We start from the raw sequence: 23938 nt of genomic DNA, 5'->3' as shown, positions 1-23938 counted from the left end.
ATGATTGAGATTTCAGAACATTATGGAACTTGATTCAAACGTCTGAATGGTTTAAAAAACAATGTACACTTTATAAAAATAACTATACACAACATGCCAGTTGTGTCACATTGACAGGCAATTCACAAAATGGAGATAAATAAATATGAAAAAACTATGCACAACATATAACCTGTGTCACATTGACAAACACGTCACATAATGGATAGAACCCATCTAATTCCTTAACATCTTTGCCTGGTAATCCTTTATTTAAATCCTTAGATTCACACTATACTGAGCTCTTCCTTGAAACAAGCATTTACAATGCAATAGGTCTTGTAACTGCGAATTTTAGAGCTATTGGCATTGTAAATTGCAATACCTTTAAAAAAATTAAAAACCATTGTTATTTACAATATCAAAAGCAACACCTATTGCATTGCATAGCGCATGTCCGTTACTAACCATATCTCGTAAGTAGGGATGGGGCTGTGCAGGTGAGAGCTGCAGGGTTGAAATTTAAAATTTCAGAGACCACGAAAAATCCAGGATTTATAATAATTTAAATGTTCATCCGTAAAGCACTCAATAAGATATGCAAGAAACCTGTTAATGTTTAATTATGATATTGCTATTGACTATCTGCACTTCTACTGATACACACACACGCACACATATGGCATGTCACACCTAGTGTATTGAAAAGAAGATGCATTTACCAGCGCAGAATGGATCAGCGGCAAGTCCTCCTTCGCCAGACCGTGCGCCGTGTACTCCAGGGCATTGCTGTCGCCCTGCAGCTTGCAAATGTGGGCACAGTTCCTCTCGAACATGGTCCGGATGCCTTTGAAGAGGACCACGCTGGTAGTGCACCCCATTCCAGATGTGTAAAGGGCGACTTCAGCAGCAGCCCTCGCTCCTCTCGCAGTGTGCCTCCCCCAGCATCAGTCCAAACATCCTCCCTCGAACCATCTTCGCGAGGTGTAATTTGTAATGCATGGCTGTTCAGTAGAGGCCGGACAGCTCTCTACAATAAAGAGTGGTTGGTAAAGAGCTGCCCGCCCAATACATCGTTTTACATTGGTTGACGGGCTTGTCTATGGACACCCCTTTGGAAGACATTTTACTTACACCCACTCACCCCTCATCTCATGTCAGATTTGAACCGAAAAGTGCTGAGAGATCCTGCAATTGGTCAAAATAAAAAACGGTGTCTAAAATAAATAAATAAATAAAGCGTAACATAACATGGTTCAATTGATGAAGGGGCTGTATTAGGTCCAGTCTGCCCTGTCATAGGACCATTAAGCCGGGTCTGCTGCTAGATTTTAAGAATACATGTACAGTTGATGAAGTCAGACTTAGACTCTGGCCCAGACAAATTATGACCTTTCTCATCCGGGTCAGGGCCCAGGAAGCGCGGGCTTAGAATGCTGTCACAACAGCAAGCAACCCTTTAAGGAAGAGTTTACCAAGAGCCTTTTTACCGTGCAGGGGCCATGAGTCATTCCCTTTTCCCAGCATTCGGAGCCTGACCCTCCCTTCCTCTGCTGCAGGGTGTGGGAGTAGCTCCCTCCCCCTCTTCCGAGGAACTCAGCCAGACTCCAGAAGTAAACACACCCAGAAGACAGAGGACCTGCCCGGGCACAGCCAGACACCCTGCACCCCCTCCCCCACAGGTCCATTGTGAGCTGACCCCGGCCGCCAGTCGGCATGCCCCCTATGTTACCCCTTTCTTAGCCAAGTGGGAATTCTTTAGAGAGGTCACTCGGCGCCTGCAGCACCCTGGCAGTGGGGACAGGTAGGGGGCACCCTTCCAGGAAGGCAGGGAGCAGGCCTGCTTTGGGGTAATTGGGATAAGCGCCGGATGTGCGCCCAGCTCAGTAATAGATTAATTTTCCGTGTCCTGACCCCCTCCCCTTTCCAAGTGCTTGAAGTACAGTTCCTGCCACAGACTTTCACATAGTATCGCAAACTTTACTAAAGTTCACAAAGGTGCAGCGTTGTGCGGTTTCTTATTAACACAACTGTCGTGGCTTTTTTTGTTTTATAAAATGTACATTTGTATATGCCGCATAATTTTACAGTATTGGATTGGCATCATTAAAGTGAGCATTATCTCCAAATGCGGGAAAACTTATTTCACATTGGTATATTGTCACACGGTGGCTTAAACTGGGAAAGTTCACTAGGTGCGATAGTTGGAAGTGTGGGTTGCACACCCCAGCCCTTCCGGTTCAGTGTTCCCGTGTCCAGCCCAAATGCTGGAAACACATTATCTGCCACAGTGAGCAGAGTTTGTTTAATATGTTTGAAGTTGTTAGTTCAGCACGTCAGCCCCCTGCTTCAAAGCAATGTCTTCTAAATTCCAAGGAAAGGTTTTTGCCTGCAGTGAGTCACAAAAGTGTGTGTATGTATTACACTAAGTACCTTTAAATTGAGTTTTCAAATTATACGAGTATATATACATCGCTTGAGAGCCACTCTGCAAACTAAAAGGTAGTGCCTGCAGACTTTCTTATCTTTAGGGGGGGGGGCATCTGTTTCTAATTAGCATGGCCTTAGCGCGGCCATGCTAATTAGAAACAGATGCCCCCCCTAAAGATAAGAAGTTGCTTCAAGACAGCCGTGAAGCAGACAATCCAGTTGGGTTGGGCCGTCCAAAAAGGGGGAAAGGGCAGTGGCCCAAAAGCATCATTTTCAATGGGAAGTCAGCGTTTAGCCTAAACACTGACGCGACCCAATGAAAAGTCCCCTTCTGAAATCTACTCTCTCACTTTAGGGCTCGCCGAGCGACAGCGCATGCGCTGCACCGCTAGGCGAGACCTAAAAAATAGAACAAAACAATGTCAGCTCATATAGGTATGGCCATACCATACTTTTGCTTCCATCTATGCACCCAGACTCTGGAATAATAATGTTGAATTAATCAGGACTGCCCCAGCACTGCTGCAATTTGGAAAGAGTTGAGGAATGACCTCTTTAAAGAACAGGACATCACAATGAATTAACCATGTAACTTGCGTATGCACAGTTTAGTAAATTTCCATATATATATATTGTAATAAAACTCACCCAATAGGCCTAGAAACAATAATTTCCACTTGAGATTCGGATTTGGATTCTAAGATTATATTGTAAACATCTTCATTTGTTGCCCCGGGCAGTGTTTTTCCATTCCACTCTAACACTTCGTCACCTTAAATTGAAGAAAATAGCACAGGGGAGTTCAGTATACTAACATGGTAACAATCAGTGGTCTTAATGCAACACAAGTGTCTTAGAAAAGTACATTGTACATCGTTATAATAGTTGCACTGCTACTTGCACTCCTCGTTTTAGGTGCCGTATCACTGTCCTGTGTGATTAGGGCATTATAAATAGACAAACACATATTTTATCAGAGGTTCTTCAGCAAACCGCTTTTGAGATATGCTAACATCTCCCAATATTTAAATATTTTATTCCTGGGATTTCTGGAACTCAGTCAATACTAGGGTAAAAACATTTGCATGAATGGTCATGAGCATGGCATGAAAGCTCTAAAAAAGGAGAGGGGAAATGGCATTCTTATATCTTGTAAACAGAAAATAAGCATCACGTCTGACATACGGACAGGAGCTCTCATAAGTACCGAGGCCCATGAAATGAAATTCAGGTACACTACTTTGATTCTGCTGCCTAAATAGTTCCACAAACGGTACCTTTAATGGCACATGGAGAAAACTATTGGTGTTGCACAGGATCATAAATTGTGAATGAGACAAACTGATTTCCTAAAGATAAGTCAGATGATCTACTGGCATAGGACTGAAGAATTGACACCTACATGTGTTATGCTGAGGGCTGTTTCTGAGGGTATGGAAAGTGGCAGCTTGTGGATAACCATGTGGATTGTAGGACGTTTTGCTGTGAGTGCAACAATGAGGTCTAATATACTTAGGTTATAAAGGCTTTGTTTTTTGGGTTGTAGCAGGACCCATTTTGCAGTAAAGCTTGGGCCTTTCAAAAAGCCAGATGTCTGATGGATTAGGAAAACACACTTGAATATGTTTCAATTTAAATAATGAACACGCTTTTGCAAGGTCACTAGGCCAGGTATTGGCTGCGAGCCTTTTTTACTTTGAAAATGTTTTTTGTTTTGTCATGGGTTTTCGCAAAACTTTTATTGTTGGGGAAGCTGTTGGGTCCTCGAGAACAAAAAAACACACATTGCCATAGTAGTGTTTGGCACTGAAGAGAACTGCTTTGATTATGGATGTGCTGCTTGTAAAATGGCCAGCATTCTCTCACTCACAATGATGTTAGCCAATTCCCAAAGTGTGTTGAACCACTTCCCCCTGCCATTTACTGTAGTGGGTGGAAGAAAAAATTGGTATGACAAAATAATAGACCAATGGATGAAGGAAGCTGGCTAAAAACCCCTCTAAGTAACCTAGAAATGTGCATGATCACATTCATGTGGGAAAAAAATGTTAATGACTTTTCAGCACAGATGTGGCAAATCATTGATTATCCTGAATAATGGAATAATGGAATGCCTAGAAGAAAAGCAAAGACAGATTTACTGGAGTAAGGAGAAAGACAGGTAAGCGGACTCTTGCCTTACGTAGGTAGGTTTTGTAGATTTCAACTTTTTATGTATTCATGTATATCCCTGTCTAACACATGGACAAATTATGCATGTCATAATGTGCATGTGTGTCATAATACATAATCACACATGCCAACATATGTATTGATTGTACTCCACAAGGCTTGTTTATGGTTAGGAATGAATACTAGATTCAATCAATGAAGGACAAGGAGATAATAAAGTGAGTCTGCGACCTAAAAAATTACTTGCGAAATGCAGTAACAAACAGAAGTAAAAGTATAAGCAGTTAGTATCAACTGTAACCAGATTTTCAGGTGCTAAAGAAAGATAGAATGATTCGCCAGAATGCGTAGATGCAGAGGAATCCTGCTCCAAAGCTTAGCAGTTAGGTGGGAAATGGAAAGTTTCCTCACACAAACTTTTTTATTCAAAGGAAGTTCTGAAAAAGGCAAATGATGCAGACTGAAAATGTGATGCTTCATTTGTGCAGGTGGTTGCAATAAGTGGCCACTAGAATTCACTTGTGAGACCAGGAACTTTTTTTAATTGTCATACTTTGAACAAGAGGAAGAGAATGAAAATCAGAAAACGAAGTCAGTAGGAAAAGAAAGATAGGAGAACAGTGACATAGGGAGACGTCAGAGATGAAAGAACCTGCAAGAAGGGGCATGTTACGTATGGCTCCGGTTAGAAATTGCGGGGGCCTATTATCAAGAAACGGCGTTAAAATTATCGCCGGTTTAGTGGCAGGAAACTGCCGCTACAGCGGTGGTAATGGGCCCTGATAAGATGCCCTTGTGAATACCCATAGAAGCCCATGTTCCTGTGAGAACATGGGCTTCTATTGGAATTCTCAAGGGCATGTTATCAAGCCCATTATCGCTGCTTTAGCGGCAGTTTCCTTTAACACCGTTCTTGATAATATGCCCCAAAGTTACTAGTTAACTTGGGTATGAGCGCTGGTTATGCAGCAACCACAATCCTAGTTAGGATAAGAGGCAGGAAAACCCTAAATTAAACTGTGCTCACCCTCTTGTAGCTTGACACAGAGCAGTCAGGCTTAACTTAGAGGCAATGTGTAAAGTATTTTTGCACCACTTCAAAAAGTAAAACAGTAAAAACACCACACCAAAGGATCCGACACCATATTAGAAAAATAGAATTAGTTTAATTAAAAAAAACAAGACATAAACGACAAAAATACAATCCCTAAAACTGGAGTAATTGAAGTTTAAAGTTTTTATTAAGAAAAAGTGCCACAGCAGAGTGGTAGTCCTTCAGCAGCCCAGTAGTCCCTCTTCCTGGCAGAGTATCCACAGGTCCAGAAGTGTACTGAAGTGGTGGTGTTTGAGGTCCAGTATTTATACCCAGTAGTGCCTTTGATGTGCACTGATGTCCTCCCTTACTACCTTGGCTCCAGACTCACTACAGTGGGGTATGCAGCACTTTGTGTGTGGCCCCACACAGTCTACTCAGGTGCACGTGAGGCCGTGTCCAGCTCCTCCCTCCCATCCTGCCAAAGATGGACCCTTGAGACACACCTATGGTAACATTGTGTGTGGCTGCCTAGGAGCATTGCACAAAGCGCAATTGCCAACCACACCCAGTCATGTGATCAGAGACAGGCTCCGGGCAGCAAATGTCTAAAGCATGAAAAAGGTAACTTTCTTAAAGTGCCCTTTTCAGAATTGCAATTTAAAATCCTACTTCCCAATAAGTCTGGATTTAAAATTGTGATTCCCAAGACGCCAGTTTTGAAGGGTTCATCTCTTTTCAATTGGAAATTATGCTTATAAAATGTAATACGGTCATTCCAATGTTATCCTATGTAGAGTGTGGCCTTGCAGTGGTGTAAAACGAATTTGAGAGTTTTTCACTACCAGGACATGTAAAACTTAAAAGTAGATACCCTGTCTTTTAAATACATTACACCTTGCCCTCTGGGTTGTCCAGGGACTACTTTAGAGGTGACTTATACATATAAAAAGGCAAAAGTTTGGGCCTGGCAAAAGGTTTATTTTGTCAGGTCCACATGGCAGTGTAAGCTGCAAACAGGCTCAGCAATGGCAGACCTGAGACATGGTTAAAGGGCTACTTAAGTGGGTGGAACAATCAGAGCTACAGGCCCACTAGTAGCATTCAATTTACAGGCCCTGTGTACACGTATTACCACTTTACTAGGCACTTATAAGTAAATAAAATATGCAGATTGGGGATGAATCATTACTGCAATGTTTATGGGAGAGAGCACAAGCACTTTAGCACTGGTTAGCAGTGCCAAAATGTGCAGAGTACTAATACTAGCAAAAATGAGGTCAGTGGAGGGGGCGAGGCCGGGCAAGATGGCCGAACGGACGTAGACTCGTAGACTGTTTGGGCTCCCGGTCCACGCACTGCTCCTGGGGAGAATTTGGGCTGAATTGGCGATCCTGAGACACCGCACGTGGAGGGCAGTCTTTCCGGATGGTGGCCTGATCGGAAAGAAGAGTGTCCTGAGGCATTACATTGTGGGGCTCAGCCGGTGGGATACTGCGGCCCCGCAGAGCGAGCTTCTAGCCAGAGCTAACATGGCGGCGTGAGCCCCGGGATTGCCCGACTCCGTACTGCATCAGCCCTACCTGGCTGGTTGTGTGTTCTTCCTGCGCCCGGGGTCCTGTCTGGAAGGTGAACTGCAGCATGGAGTTCGTTAGACGAGTGGACACGGCTGGACTGTGCTCTGTGTCCAGAGCGTGCCTGACCCTAAAATGGCGGCCGCGGCATGTTAGATCAAGCCGTTGGCGCCCTATTGCAATCAAGATCGCGGGATCATGCGGCTCCCCCTGCCTCTCTTGGACGGACATGTTGCTGCGCTGAGGGCATAATGTAAGGGCCACTTTAGGAGGAAACTGCCCATCTCTACCTGACTTGACCACTGGTGCTAGTGGCTGCCGCCGACCCCTGGCGCCGCAGGGAGCCTGTCCCCCTCATGTGCAGCATCAATTTATCTACCGGACTGGGGACCCCCAGGCCTACATCTGATGAGGGGGTCGCCGTGTGACTTACGGAGCCCTGCTGCCCTTCGCTCTCTTTGGAGTTACGTCCCTGGGCCGCCACTTCATTCCGGAAGACCGCGCCCTCACCCCTGCCTGCTGGGCTAACTACTGAGAGGTGCTTGTGCCTGGTTTCTGTTGCAGGCCCTCTGCCTTAAAATGTTTTGCTGAGAGCAGGGCAGTGATGGCCTACGAATGGGAAGGACCGGCAGCCCAGATCTTATCACACCTGGGGGCCCTATGACTCGGTGCCAACGTCCGGCCAATGCACTCGGCCCTCCCGACCTTCGGAGACAGTGAAGCAACCCTAAGGCCTTGGGGCTTAACGAGCTAAAATACTGGAGGTGGGTCCCCCGGCGTTCATTCTGAAGCAACGCCCTTGTGTAGTAGGCTGACTCTCTGGCCGCCACTTCAAGTTGTCATGGCCTTGGTCGCGGATTTCCCGACTCTAGCTTATTCCCGCATATCAGTGGGTGACGCCTTATGCCGCCGAAAAAATTGACGGCCGAGACTCCTATTAAATTCTCGGATTTCTTCTCCACCGTTGATAAGCGAATGTCACTGAGGGGGGAAGCAGGCACTGCGACGATGGCCCTCACAAAGTCTGAACTGTTATCCATGTTTAAAGATTTCAAATCCGACCTCCGTAAAGACATCGGCCAAGACATCAAGTCCTCCATTGATCAGCTGCGATCTGATTTGACGGACCGCTTATCCTCCTTACAACAAGATGTGGACTCTGTGGGCACTAGGGTCCTCGACCTCGAAACGCATCATCAGGATAATGAGCATCTTGCTGCCGAGCTGCGGGAGGATGTTCGGTCGCTTAAGGAGCAACTTCTTCAGTCGCAACTTAAGGCGGAGGATCTCGAAAATAGGTCTCGGAGGGAGAAGCTACGTATTCGAGATTTGGAGGAAGGCGCTGAGGGACCAGATCTGGAGGCCAGCGTGACCAGTCTCTCCTCCGAGATCCTGTCCCCACAATCCCTTAAGATAAAATTAGACAGGGCCCACCGAGTGGGGTGTTTGCAGCAGGGAGAGAGGAAGCGGCCGCGGGACATCCTGGTCAAATTTCATTCCAAGGAGGCAGTCCTCCAGGCAGCACGGGCCAAGGACACCATCGCTTTTCAAAATTACTCCTGTAGCATCTATCAGGATGTCGTGCCTTCAACACTGGCCCGGAGGCAGTCTCTCAGGCCCATCACCTCTAAACTCAGACGAAAAAATCAGGTATAGGTGGACCTATCCTTTTGGGCTGAGCTTCGATTTCCAGAATAAATGATGCCATGTCACTGACCTTCAGGAAGGTCTTGATCTGCTGGGCATCTCTTCACCCGAGGAAGCTCCGGCGCCAGGCAAAAATGGAGAGTCTCCCGGAGGTGCCTCTTCTTCTTCTGCTTGGTCGCGGAGGGCGAGACGGTGATTGCCTTCAGTTGCCTATCCAGGTGGTTCTCCCATATCACTGCTGTCCAGTGATGCCGACTGTGATCTTTAGTACCTGCTGATCTACTACTGTAGGGGCCTGCATCTACCGGGTGAGCGGGTCTGTCGCTACCCTTAGCCCCGCTGCAGCCCCTGCCTTTGTCATCGTGAACACTCTTCAGGAGAGACAACTAATATCCTAAATGGACCTTATATGTAAGATTGAGGGTGCTTTCTTCTGACTAGGTTTATGGGGCTGCCCTCTGATCACTCACTGACATGGGTCACGTATAAGGGTTTGTAATCCAGCTATTGATTTTGTTGGGAGCTGAGCTCGATTTCCAGCGATCCTTGGAAGTAGTCTGGGCCCAATCTTTGGCTCTCCTTCGTCCACTATGGTCTCAATCACAACCCTTCACTGCTTCTAACTTGGCTGCTCGCTGGAGCGGGTGTGGACCGGGCCCTCGGGCCCGTAGTCCCTCATGGTCTCCACGGGGCCCTTCTGACCCCGTGGCGAGACTGGAAATGACGTTTACTTTTGTTATCATTATTTCTCTGTTCCTTTCCTTCTAGGGGTTTTAGGATGGGATGGGGTGGGTTGTGATGGCGGCTTTTTTAGGACTGCATATGTGGAGTGTGTGCTGATAGACATTGACACTTGACTAGATCCCTACGTCTTTCAGTTGGGGTGGCTTGGGGAGGGGCTGTTGCGGGTCACATCAGAGGTAGGGGGAGGGCTGTTCACCCATTAGTGCTCTAATGCCGATCACAATTGCGACATGGAATGCCAAAGGTCTTAACTCCCCACAGAAACGTCTCAAAGTGTGGAAATACATTATAGATCATCACTTAGATGTTGTAGCCTTACAGGAGACACATTTAGCCAGAGCCGACGAAATGCGCCTTAAGCACAAACAATTTCCACTAATCTATAGATCCTCGGCCCCTACGAAACACCGGGGGGTGGCTATAATGTTTCGCGCTGCTATCCAATTTCAACCTCTAGGAGTCCAAACTGATAAAGACGGGGATTGGCTCCTGATTAAGGGGCGATTACGGGGAAGATTTGCACTTTTGCTGTTCTGTATGCCCCCAATGTTGGACAAATGACTTTCCTACGTACACTTATTGGGAAACTGACAGACTTTGCAGAAAGTCCACTGATTCTTATGGGTGACTTCAACTTAATCTGGCAGAAGGACTTAGACTGCTCATCCTTACAACGGGCTGATATGGGGGCCTTCTCTGGAGACACACAACAACGCATACGGGACCTGGGCCTCTTAGGCACTTGGCGCACGCTCTATCCCCAGCCACGGGATTACACGTTCTATTCTCATGTCCACCTTTCATACTCCCGACTAGATTATATTTTCATCAGTCAGTCACTGCAGGGTGAGTTGCAGGACACTAAAATCTTCCCACTTTCAGTCTCCGACCATAGTTTATATTCTAGTTGCATTGACTGGCGGGGTAAGGCCCGGGCTTCAACCAAATGGTATTTCCCACCCTCTCTCTCCCGCGACAAAGACTCTTGTTCCAAATTGAGGCCTACAATCACTGACTTCTTTACGATTAACCGCCCAGAGGATACCTCTGTATACACTACCTGGGACACTTTGAAAGCTGTTCTTCGGGGGGAATGCATTGCCCTCAACGCTGCCCTGAAGAAGCAACGTGCTCGAGAGCGTGACCTATTGGTTCTTGAACTGTCTGCCCTTGAGCGCGCCCATAAAACTCACCCCACAAGGCATACGCTGCGCCAACTCACAGCCGTTAGAGGCAAACTTAGGGCAATCTACACCAACAGGGCAGAATTCACCCTCCTCAAGTTGCGACACCTGTCTTACACTCAGGGTAACAAAGTGGGTAAACACCTAGCGCGACATCTGAAGGACAAGCGAGAGAGGGAATAAAAGGCGGAATTGAGGACTCTGCAGGGGGTAACGCATAAGGACGAAGATAAAGCTGCACTCTTCGGGTCTTTCTATAGGGACCTTTACACCGAGGATTCCTTAGATGCGGATGCACAACAGGACTACCTCCAGTCCCTCCCTTTGCCCCAGGTATCTTCTGAGTGGAATGACCTCCTCACTGCCCCTTTTACCACAGAGGATGTTACCCTAGCTATCAAAGCTCTGAAACCTAACAAAGCCCCTGGGCCAGACGGCCTCACGGCCCTGTTTTATAAGACCTTTGCCCCTGATCTCTCTTCCTATCTTGTAAAACTTTTAAATAAGATGGTGAAAGATGGAACGACCTCCGGCACTATGGCGGAAGCAGTGATCTCAGTGATTCCCAAACCGGGGAAAGATCCCCAGTACTGTGCCTCTTATAGGCTGATAGCCCTTTTGAACTTGGATGCTAAACTTTACTCCTCCATTATTGCCAAGCGCTTAAATGACCTCATGCCTGCCCTTATCCACCCTGACCAGTCTGGCTTCATTAAGGGTCGCCAGACTCACGACAACACACGCAGAATTCTACACCTCATAGAGAAGGCGAATAGACGTCAAATTCCAGCGGTCCTAGTGGGTCTGGAAGCAGAGAAGGCCTTTGATAGGGTCGACTGGGCCTTTTTATTTCATACACTTTCAGCATTTGGTTTTGTGCCCAAATTTCTCAACATGATAAGAGCTAACTAGGGGGGCGTGGCTTGGCGCGCAATGGCGACGGAAGCAGCAGGGTAGAGCTCTGATCCGAGCTCCCCTTCCCTGGGCCGATTATCCATCCCTATTCTCCTAACTTGGTCGCAGTTGCGGGCGGAACGTGTGGGGACCCCCATCTCCCCTTCAGCCAACTTTCAATCCGCTGGCTACCTGGGATCCGCCCCGGCAACACCCGACGGACCGCAGCCGCACTGGGCGCCACTGACCCGGCGTGCACCACAAGGCGAGGCCGTGGTCTCCCCCTGAGCGCTAGGCCCGGGACCGCGGTCTACACAACCACTCGCCGAGGCGTCCGACGGCCAGAGGCGGGGCCCAGCGGACTGCCCCCTGCACTCCCGGAACAAGGTACCGAGACTGCGCCGCAGCCCTGCATGCCCAGCCGTGCCCACTCCTGTGCGGGACCGGTGCAAAGAGGGAGAACTGAGAGTTGATAGAGCACCGGACAGGTACTGTGGCTGCCGCGGCGCGAAACACCTGTAGGCGCGGCGCTGCTCGGCTGCCTGAGCCGCGACCTGCGACTGATGGATGGGCAGACATGCTCCCGGGTGTGAAGTGAGGCCCACCCCATGCTACACCGGTCACGAGGGCCCGCTGCGGGGAGAGCGCAGACTGATTACTCCTCTGGCCGCAACCAAGCCCAAGTAACACTGGGGGGTAGACGCAACCACGGACGACGGGACACCCCGCTGGGAAGTCAGCCCTGGAGATAGACCCCTACGGAGCGTGATACCGAGCCCCTGGGAACCGGGCGCTGGGAGAAGGCGAGCACGCCCTTGGCCTCGTCTCTGTACTGGCGGATAGGCCCCCCACCACTGGATGCTAGTGAGACGCCCCCCTGAGTTGGTGGCCCCACGGTCCCCGTCTCTGCTGACAACAACTGCAGGGTGCGGAGGGGGACAGCGAAGACAGGCCACCCCCTAGTGAGACGTGCACCACATGCCCTGGATCTGAAGCCTATTCCGGTGCAACTGCCTTCGTGAGGGTAATAGGCGAACTGCGTCGTCCACCGCGCTACCGCGAAGGGGCCCCATGAAAAGCATCACCTGCACACCCCGATTGGCTGGAATGCCTAGTGACCCTAGCTGCTCTGCCACCTTCACCAGCCAATGTGCCCCCAGAGGGTAGACGAGAGGAAAAGCTAGGGACACTCACATTGGGACCCCTGGGTGCTCGGACCGCCTCCTGGAGTAACTGCGCCCTGGTGCCCCGGCTGCCTACGCGCGGGAAAGGAGCACTCCCCGCCGAGGCTGACCTTCTCGGGCGCAACGGACGCTTTTGCGCACCGCCTTGCTCATGTCTGGGGGTGTGAAGACGCGCACTGGCACTGGAGGAGCGTCAACAAAAGGGAAACAAGTTAAAACACCCCCCAAAATGGATGCCGACCAAGTGACGTCGAGACTGGACAATGTCTTAGCGGCCATGGAGCGCCTTGAAGGGTCATTCCAACAGACTCGTACCTCCCTCAAAACTAAAATTGACAGTGTGGCGATCGATCTGACCCACCTCAGGGCTGACCACCACAAGCTGTCAGACCGCACTAAATCGCTGGAGGGCGCGGTGGCAGACCTGGAGCCCCGGGTTAGCCAAACGGACAAGCACGTACAGGACCTCCTGAACAGAGTCGAGTTCTTGGAAGACCGTGCCGAAGACGCAGAAGGGCGGGCACGAAGAAACAACATCCGACTGGTGGGTATTCCGGAGAAATGAGAGGGGGCGGACCCCACGCAACACGTGGAAGACTGGCTGAGAGCCCTACTACCGGACGGCTCGCTGTCACCATACTTTGTGGTGGAATGCTCACATCAAGTACCCACAAGGCCCCTCCCTCTGGGCTCCGGTCCCAGGCCACTGCTCCTTTGCGTCCTCAACTATAGAGACCGTGATGCGATTCTGCGCGAAACCAGGAAACTCGGAGAGGTCCAGATCGACAACGCCAAGATAATGTTTTTCCCTGACTATACTGTGCAGGTACAACGCCAGCGACACTCCTTCCTAGCAGTGAAACGGAGGCTGCGACAGGCGGGTCTTAAATATTCGCTCCTCTTCCCCGCCAAATTGAGAGTGGTGGCGCAGGACAAGACGCATTTCTTCACTAGCCCCGAGGAGGTTGAAGCCTGGTTGGATAACGGCGTGGACGATGCGCCCCGGCGGGCATAGGGGACCACCACGATGTCGCGCTCACGGGGATCGTGACGACGCTGCAGGCGCAAATCGTCCGCACCCTACCGAACGCAGGAGACAGCAGCCCACTCCCCACCTACGGACCTGGTGTTACTGGAACAGCAGGATGCACTCCGAAGAGTCACGGAAATCAGCAGCTCTCCGGCACTGTCCTCGGCCCCACACGCCAGCCCCCATGCGTTTCCAAGTGACGACGAGGCCATCTATGGAATACCAGACTCACAGATATCTACAGACCTGCCCGAAGTCACGCAACAGACGGCGGATCTACTCAACTAGGTGGAATGACGGGCCCTTCTGCACGACACATGGTCAGCACTGCCACGCCTCCTTACTCGTCTTGGTGTGAGTGGGGTCCAGTGGCGCCAGACATGGGAGTTCCTCGATTCTTTGGGGGCAGCGGCAACGAGACACAGTGAGTAACATTTCCGGACATTACGCACTATTGTTGCATGACACTGCAGCCACTCTCTGCCGCAGACTTTGCACTCTGTTAGTGTATGACATTGCTACCACTCTCCCCCTGTTCACATTAGCTGAACTCTGGCTACTTATGGCCCGGCTCTACCCGGGACATGAGCCCCTGCACGGACTCTTCACTACACTATTGCTTTGAACAGACATTTTCCTATGCACCTGAGGGGCTAAGTCCCCGGCGACGCCTGCCAGCTGTGACCTCTCACCTACGGCCCGGGGTGGGAAAACACCCCCTTTCATGGACAATATTGCTAATCCGCCTTTTTGTGCCTAAAAGCTTATCACCCCCTAGAACTGTAAAGTTTAACTGACTCCTTTGAGTGTTTGGACAGCGCCATGTTCGGCAACCGACCTTTTGGCATTTTCCGCTGTTTTGCCTTTTTTTGGATTCATTGTGTTTTTACATTCCCACCCCTTTTGCACCTCAGAGGGCCATTTCTTGATACACTTGCATCTATGTTCAGACATGAACCGAGGGAGGGTGCGGGGGACCTGGAGACGACCACGCGTGAAGGGCTGGAGACGTATGGTGGGAGTTGGGATCATCTAGACGTCAGATATGGCTGAGATACGCATATGTACCTGGAACCCCAGGGGCATGCACACACCATCCCGCAGGTATCAGATATACTCTTACATAAAGCGCCACCGAATACACATTGCGCTCTTACAAGAGACGCATATGAACGAACCGGAAGTGCGTGCACTACACCGCAGGTGGTGTGGGCAGTTATATGCCACGGAATATTCCTTATTCGCCCGCGGGGCACTGCTGTGGGTCCGGCCTGGGACTCCTTGGGCAGTTTCGCACACCCATATCGACCCTGATGGCAGATTTGTGGTGGTCCAGGGCAGACTGGATGGGCAGTATTGGCCTCTTTGTATTCCCCCAACACTGACCAAGGGAGTTTCTTCACCAGACTCTCGGCGACACTGGCGGCATGGCATGGCGTCCCATGGATCCTGGGTGGAGACTACAATTGTATTTTAGACGTGACACTAGACCGCTCTTCCCCACCCCAAGACGGCACGCCAGCACATGGAGCCATGAAAGCGTTAACCAGTTGTGCCGCGCAGTGGGACCTACACGACGCATGGCGCGCACACAACCCCACTACAAAGATATACTCATATTACTCAGGAGCGCATAACCTACATGTGCAGCTAGACAGATACATGGTGTCCGCTGGACTCCTTCCCCTTCTCACAGACATACGATACATGGGCCGAACCCACGCAGATCATAACCCACACGTCATAACCATAGCATGGGAGCGACCACATCCACCCATTCCCACCTGGAGGCTACAACCGGCCCTGTTACTAGATGCGGCCTTCCGAGACTCCCTCCTCACACAAACAGCACAGTATTTTGAGGACAAGTTAAACACGCCGTCTTCCCCCCAGATAGAGTGGGACGCTTTTAAAGTTGTGATCAGGGGACACTGCTTGGGCACACAGGGGAACATGCAGCGGCAATTAGAGGCTGACTTGACACAAGTGGAGACTGACCTACTTCTCCAAGAACGTGACGCCGTCGGTGGCACGGAAGGCCCCCTGACGGAGGCACGTGCGGAGCATGCGCAGCTCCTGGAGCGACTTCGAAACCTTAACTATGCTGCCCACTCGGCGCGCACCCACCACCTCAGCGACAAACCCGGCAAACTGCTGGCCTGGCTAATCGCGCAGGAAGATCGCGCAGCGCCGGTGTCAGCGATACGCACTGACAGGGGTGGGATGGTCTACACACAACGCCAAATACACGAAGCTTTTACAGATCACTACAGTACCTTGTATCGCTCCCGCCTCCGTGTCCCCCAACCTGACATCGTGGAATACCTCTCGACCTTACAAATGCCATGCCTAACTGCCGCACAACAGGACGACCTCGGAGCCTCACTCACAGCTGAGGAACTCCGCACAGCCATTTTCAACCTATCTAATGGCAAATCCCCAGGTCCGGACGGCCTACCCGCCGAATTTTACAAGGCTGGCTCGGATATCCTCATTCCGGAGCTGCTGAAAATGTATGCTGCGGCCACGGAAGATTTCTCCCTTCCTCCCACGCTCAACGAGGCCAATCTTATTTCCATTCTCAAGCCTGGTAGAGATGGCACGCACATGGGCTCCTATCGCCCGCTGGCCCTCTTGAACACGGATTATAAAATACTCGCATCTACCCTGGCCCAACGACTGGCCCCTTTGGTTCCGACGCTGGTACACCATGACCAAAACGGTTTTGTTCCCACACGCCACACCTCCCATAATATTCGCAGGCTGTTTCGCATACAAGAATACGCTACTAGGCAATGGCCAAGATCGGGATGCCTAGTGCTGGATCTCGAAAAGGCGTTTGATTCCGTGGAATGGCCATACCTGACAGCAGTCATGGAGAAATACGACCTGGGGGGTGGCTACACGGATATGGTCAGCTTGCTGTACCGCAGACCCACCGTCCGCGTGCGCATAGGCAAACTTTTCTCTGATACTGTCCGAGTGCGGAGGGGTACCAGACAGGGCACCAGACAGAGAGGTTCCATGGCTATGGAACCTCTGGCCACGATAATACGGACAAGTGGGGAAGAGTGGGGAATCCCGATGGCAGATGGTGTCCATGCAGTCTCGCTTTATGCAGACGACTTGCTTCTGTATGTTAGGGATTTGACCAGCACTCCGGGATCTCTGACTGAAATATTCCGGACCTTCGAAGACATGTCAGGATTAAGAGTCAACTGGTCCAAATCAGGCGCTTACCCCTTTAGCCCAACCACGCCTGAGTGTGATGTCCGACTCGGTGGCGAGAGACTCCAATGGTACCCCACTACGTTCCGGTATTTTGGGATTCACATATATAGAAACCCATCGGACATACTGGACGGAAACCTGATGAGAGCGATCTCCTCATTACGTGCGCAAATGACCTTCTGGAAAACCCTGCCTTTGAATGTGCCAAGCCGGGTGGCGTTGACAAAAATGATAGTCCTGCCACGACTATTGTATTATTTTGCCAACATTCCGACCTATGTCCCTACCAGGTTGTTTCGTGGACTGGAGGTTCTGCTTCGCGGCCTTATCTGGAATGCAGGCCGGCCCCGTGTGGCGCTGGCGAAGTTGTATATGTCTACTGAAACTGGGGGCCTTGCAGTCCCCAACTTGGAGTTGTACTACTTGGCAGCGCAGCTGCAGTGGGTATCGGGATGGCTGTGTGACAAGAACTTAGGAGATACTGCCACGGACACCACTGCCTGGACCCAAACGCAAATAGGCACCCTGTTCCATCCCCTGACTAAGACCCCCCGCCCTTCAAAATTGCACCTAGCAGTGGCGCGCAAATGCTTCCTGCGCTGCTTGAGGCTTACCCGAGTGGCGAAACCATACGCCCCGACACTCCCCTTACTGGGTACTCCCAGAGAAGGTGGGGTGATGACGGAAGCCATGCTAGAGCGATGGACGCAAGCGGGTGTGGAGACGCTGGGTGACCTTTATGCGGAAGGTGCCCTGCTTCCTTTTGCGGAGCTCACTGCGAGCACAGGCCGGACAGTTCCTACTGCATGAGTCTCTAGTGCGCACGCTGACGGACGCCTGGGGTGATATGTCGGGGGAACCGCCGACGCACCAACTCATGCAATACTTGCATGTCATGGGCAATGGCGCCCACATAGTGCACTGGTTGGCATGGGCCCTCCTGATACATATGCAGCACTCCACCCTACAATTAAGAGACAAGTGGTCGACAGATAGAGGACGGGACTGGACGGACAAAGAGTGGGCTATGGTGTTGGTTGGCCCAGTCAACGTTCCACGCAACCCCCGCTTTAAGATCATACAATTTTACATCTTGCACCGCGCCTACCTGTCACCTGATAAGATCAACAGGTACTTTTCGGTCACCGACACTGCTTGTCAGCGTTGCTCCCTGGTTGGAGCTGACTTCTTACATATGCTCTGGCTGTGCCCCACCATCCAGGCATACTGGGACACGATCGCAACACTCCTGACACAGTGCACTGAAGAAGACATACCGCGCACATGGGAGGCCTGCATCCTGGGGCTCTATAAAAGGACCAAACTTAACAAAGTACTGGCTCGGTTTTGGGACCTGGGACTTATTACAGCCAAACGTCTGCTCACCAAACGCTGGAAGAACAGCGAGCCCCCACAAGTTCGGCATTGGTATGCCTCTTTTACCAATTGTATTTACAACAAGGGGTGGTGAGGGACAGAGTCTCTGAATTAAGCAGAATACTCTCACCCAGTCAAAAGATCAGGGCTAGATCCAACACCGTTTTTTAGCTCATTGCACCATCCCAGTTTCAGAACCTGGCTGTATGCAAATTAGTATGTTCCTGTCCCAGTGCATGATGGGAACAGGGCAAACCAAACTACAAAAGCCAATTCTTACACTGGGAAGGAAACAAGCTTCCGGGGACCGGTTTCTGGCATTACAGCCGTCTTCGGCCCGGCTTGCTTGAATCCTGATGGTGCAATGAGCAAGGGACTCATGTCTGAGTATACCCTTCCACGCTTAGGGTGGACAAAAATATTTACAACAAGGGGTGGTGAGGGACAGAGTCTCTGAATTAAGCAGAATACTCTCACCCAGTCAAAAGATCAGGGCTAGATCCAACACCGTTTTTTAGCTCATTGCACCATCCCAGTTTCAGAACCTGGCTGTATGCAAATTAGTATGTTCCTGTCCCAGTGCATGATGGGAACAGGGCAAACCAAACTACAAAAGCCAATTCTTACACTGGGAAGGAAACAAGCTTCCGGGGACCGGTTTCTGGCATTACAGCCGTCTTCGGCCCGGCTTGCTTGAATCCTGATGGTGCAATGAGCAAGGGACTCATGTCCGAGTATACCCTTCCACGCTTAGGGTGGACAAAAATATTTACAACAAGGGGTGGTGAGGGACAGAGTCTCTGAATTAAGCAGAATACTCTCACCCAGTCAAAAGATCAGGGCTAGATCCAACACCGTTTTTTAGCTCATTGCACCATCCCAGTTTCAGAACCTGGCTGTATGCAAATTAGTATGTTCCTGTCCCAGTGCATGATGGGAACAGGGCAAACCAAACTACAAAAGCCAATTCTTACACTGGGAAGGAAACAAGCTTCCGGGGACCGGTTTCTGGCATTACAGCCGTCTTCGGCCCGGCTTGCTTGAATCCTGATGGTGCAATGAGCAAGGGACTCATGTCTGAGTATACCCTTCCACGCTTAGGGTGGACAAAAATATTTACGCCTTACGTGGCCAAAATAGCGGAGAAAATTGCTAATATGCAATTGATGCAGTTCGTGGAGGAGGCCTCGCTACTCCACGACTCACAATTTGGCTTCCGTCCCCGCCACTCAACGGAATCTGCACTTTTGGCGGCGGTGGAAGCACTCCGACAGGGTGTGGATGAGGGCCAGACTATGGCCCTGATCCTACTCGACTTGAGTGCAGCATTCGACACTGTAGCACATACCATCTTGCTACAGTGTCTGAGTGAAGGAGGGGTCACAGGTGCTGCGCTTGGTTGGATTAAGTCCTTCCTGTCTGATAGGTGCTTCCAAGTCAGGATGGGAGAATGCTACTCGAGGGAGATCGAGTTGGGCCAGGGCGTACCACAGGGTTCGTCCCTGAGCCCGACTTTATTCAATATCTACGTCTCCCCGTTAGCAGCCATCGCGGAGGGCCACGGTATTCACCTGGTGTCCTACGCCGACGACACGCAGTTGGTCGTCTCCCTATCACGCTCCCCCGGCCTTGCGGCGGACATCTTCAGGAACTGCATGCAAGATCTTGCAGCCTGGATGTCCGCACACTGCTTAAAATTGAACGGCAGCAAGACCGAGGTGATCGTGGTGGGGGGCGGGCCTTCTGCGTGGTCGCCTGCGTGGTGGCCATCCTGCCTAGGTGAGGCCCCCACGCCCAGCCTGGAGGCCAAGAATCTTGGCATGTGGCTTGATAATGACCTTGCCTTTGGCCCGCAGGTTGGCCGGGTGACGGGGGTGTGTTTCGGTGTCTTGAGAACTCTGAGGAAGGTTTTAGATCTGCTTCCCATCTCGGCTCGTAGGACGCTGGTGCACGCCCTGGTCACCTCGCGCCTGGACTATGGTAACCTGCTTTATCTGGGGGCTTCAGGCAAGGTCATGGGGCGCCTTCAGGTGCTCCAAAATGCCGCAGCCCGGCTCGTGCTAAAACTCCCGAGAAGGTCTCCCTCTAAACCCGCTCTCCAAGCTCTCCATTGGCTTCCGGTGGAGAAGAGAGTTGAGTTTAAGGCCCTCTCAACGTGCCATCGCATTCTGAGCGGCAAAGCCCCTGTGCCACTTCAGAGTCTGGTGTCCCACTATGAGCCTACCCGCAATTTACGGTCCTCTCAGACGGGACTACTTGTGGTGCCCAGAGTTAGGAAGGCACGGATGGGGGGGAGGTCTTTCAGATACCTTGCTCCCAAGTGCTGGAATGTCTTGCCCCTAGACCTCCGTCTTGAGCCATCAGAGGCCCTGTTCAGAAAAAAATTAAAAACTTACCTTTTTAGCAGGTAGATCCTCGGGAAGGGGGGGGATGGCAACTGATCACTTACCATAGCGCGGGGACACGCCTTCTGGCGTCACCAGGCGCTTTAAAAATGTCCAAATAATAATAATAATAACAAGGGGTGGTGAGGGACAGAGTCTCTGAATTAAGCAGAATACTCTCACCCAGTCAAAAGATCAGGGCTAGATCCAACACCGTTTTATAGCTCATTGCACCATCCCAGTTTCAGAACCTGGCTGTATGCAAATTAGTATGTTCCTGTCCCAGTGCATGATGGGAACAGGGCAAACCAAACTACAAAAGCCAATTCTTACACTGGGAAGGAAACAAGCTTCCGGGGACCGGTTTCTGGCTACAGCCGTCTTCGGCCCGGCTTGCTTGAATCCTGATGGTGCAATGAGCAAGGGACTCATGTCTGAGTATACCCTTCCACGCTTAGGGTGGACAAAAATATTTACAACAAGGGGTGGTGAGGGACAGAGTCTCTGAATTAAGCAGAATACTCTCGCCCAGTCAAAAGATCAGGGCTAGATCCAACACCGTTTTTTAGCTCATTGCACCATCCCAGTTTCAGAACCTGGCTGTATGCAAATTAGTATGTTCCTGTCCCAGTGCATGATGGGAACAGGGCAAACCAAACTACAAAAGCCAATTCTTACACTGGGAAGGAAACAAGCTTCCGGGGACCGGTTTCTGGCATTACAGCCGTCTTCGGCCCGGCTTGCTTGAATCCTGATGGTGCAATGAGCAAGGGACTCATGTCTGAGTATACCCTTCCACGCTTAGGGTGGACAAAAATATTTACAACAAGGGGTGGTGAGGGACAGAGTCTCTGAATTAAGCAGAATACTCTCACCCAGTCAAAAGATCAGGGCTAGATCCCCTTGTTGTAAATTATTTTTTTTCTTTTACCAATTGGGCACAGGCAGAAAGCACGGTCCTCCACCGAGAAGAAACTGCGGGGCTAAGGAAGTTCCCCATTGCGCAGCTCTGGGATGATGTCCTAAAGTCCTTCCAGCAAGCAAGTCTGGAACGAGGAGTTACTTAAACTGCAGCCCTCGTCCGGACCGGCCCACGAGCATACGATACGAGTGTGACCCCGCGTGCCCACCGTTTTCTTCCCCGCCCATACCAGGGCAAGCATCACGTCAGGTATGGCCATGTGCCTACCACAACGCATAGATACCGACCGCACCACATCCAGCATCCCTCATGCCCATGGATATTGAAAAATTTTTCTGAACACTAGAAGCAGTCATGCTGTCTCTTTTCTCTCCCATCTCCCGCTGGACGGGAACCACGCCCCACGTTTTGATCATGGCTGACGTCTTCGCCGCAGCCTGATTATATTGCCCATGCACTTATAGGTTGGCCCTCCTCGCGCCCCCTCCGCACTCTCACCCTGCTCTCAACATGTTTAACCCTCTCCTCCGCTGCCACTCCCCCCCCTGTACTCGCGCTCACGAGCGTCTTGGCCCCTTGTTTGTCTCTTCCCTCCCTTTTCCCCCTGTTACATTTTGCATTTCTGTTTACACGCTGGTTATGTTAAAAACCAGGGCATTATCATTGTTGATAAGACGAGATATACTTGGGTATATGATATTGGTACTCACGCTCCAGTTGGCACCTAATGTTTGCATTGCGCTCACATAACACACGATGCGCTGTACATGGACTACGGGGATTGGCCTGGGAACACACCCCGGGATAAGACAGCAACCTAACACTGCACTTATTCGTCCTGACCTCCCTAGCACAATCGCCAATATCAGATGACGACACACCTGCCAGAACACACGACATCATCTAAGACCTCAACGATCTCTTGCTGATAACACCTCTGCACACGACCGATATTTTACTTTTGTGCGACTCGTTGATCCATATTCATGCCATGTCGCTGAAAAATGTACATGATGTGTGTTTTTTTTTTTATGCTTCCCTTTACACCACTGATTGTTGTCATGGGTACCGACCATGGCTGCTTACGATTGCGAAGAGCTAGTTACATGTATTCGGACCAAAAAACAGCAACAAAAACAAAAAACAAAAGAAAAGAAAAAATCCATAGACCTAACAACTGCCCGATAAGTACACGGTATGATAAGTACGCAATCTACTTTCTTACGCCGCCGGACCCCAGGGTTGTCGGCTGAAGGGCTGTGTTACTCTGCCAACATCAAACAGAATCTGTACTCTACGCAGCCGGCCCCTAGAGGTTGTAGGCTATATGCTGTGTCATTTCAGAGCTGTACAATAAAAGTCTTTAAAAAAAAAAAATGATAAGAGCTAATTATAGCCTTCCTCACTCTAGGGTTGTGGTCAATGGGGTGTCTTCACCTACCTTTCCCCACTCTGCAGGGTTGTCCCCTCACCCCCTTACTTTTTGCCCTCAGTATTGAACCCCTTGCGCTAGCAATCCGGAATAGCCCCGACATCCAGGGAATACCGTTTACTGGGGAATCCCATAAAATATCTCTTTTTGCGGATGATGTTCTTCTTTCTTTATCAGAAGCTGAAACTTCCTTACCGAGCCTACAATCGGAACTTGAACGTTATGAGCTAGTGTCGGGTTTTAAAATTAATTTAGGTAAATCATATATACTTAATCTCACCCTCCCGCCTGGGATGGTCCAAAGAATCAAATCCCTCACACCACTGTCTTGGGCTTCTTCGGCTATTCAATATCTGGGGGTGCAACTGACTCCAAGACTACATGGGCTCTACACGGCCAACTTTCCTCCCATGCTTGCGCACATCCAGGCTGACCTTACGAAGTGGAAACCACTCTTCCTTTCGTGGCTGGGTCGCATACATGCAGTAAAGATGACCCTCCTGGCTAAGCTTCTCTATTTATTTCAAGCTCTGCCTATAGAGATTGAGCGTGATTTTTTCCGGAAAGTAAAAACTATGATCCTGCGCTTTATCTGGCAGAGTGGATGGGCGCGCTTTTCTTACTCCCCGCTACGTCGCTCCCGCTCCGACGGAGGAGTTGGCCTTCCAGACATCCACCTATACTATAAGGCGGCCCAGTTGAGAGTGTTGGTTTAGTGGTC

At 50.4% G+C, this 23938-nt stretch overlaps 1 protein-coding gene across 7 annotated transcripts in view; it reads right to left on the bottom strand.

Moving 5' to 3' along the window:
• The window catches only part of RIMS1 (regulating synaptic membrane exocytosis 1), a 2308950-nt gene that overhangs the window by 1245651 nt on the left and 1039361 nt on the right, over positions 1–23938 (bottom strand). For all 7 annotated transcript variants that reach the window (XM_078648052.1, XM_078648043.1, XM_078648046.1 and 4 more), the window contains exon 9: positions 3058–3181. In XM_078648052.1, coding sequence (XP_078504178.1) covers positions 3058–3181 — 124 coding nt within the window. The remainder of the gene's footprint in view (positions 1–3057; positions 3182–23938) is intronic.

This window comes from Lissotriton helveticus, chromosome 6 (assembly GCF_964261635.1).
Source record: "Lissotriton helveticus chromosome 6, aLisHel1.1, whole genome shotgun sequence".
NCBI classification, from domain to species: Eukaryota; Metazoa; Chordata; class Amphibia; order Caudata; family Salamandridae; genus Lissotriton; species Lissotriton helveticus.
The sequence above is the reverse complement of the archived record's forward strand: the minus strand, read 5'-3'. Positions and strand labels throughout refer to the sequence as shown.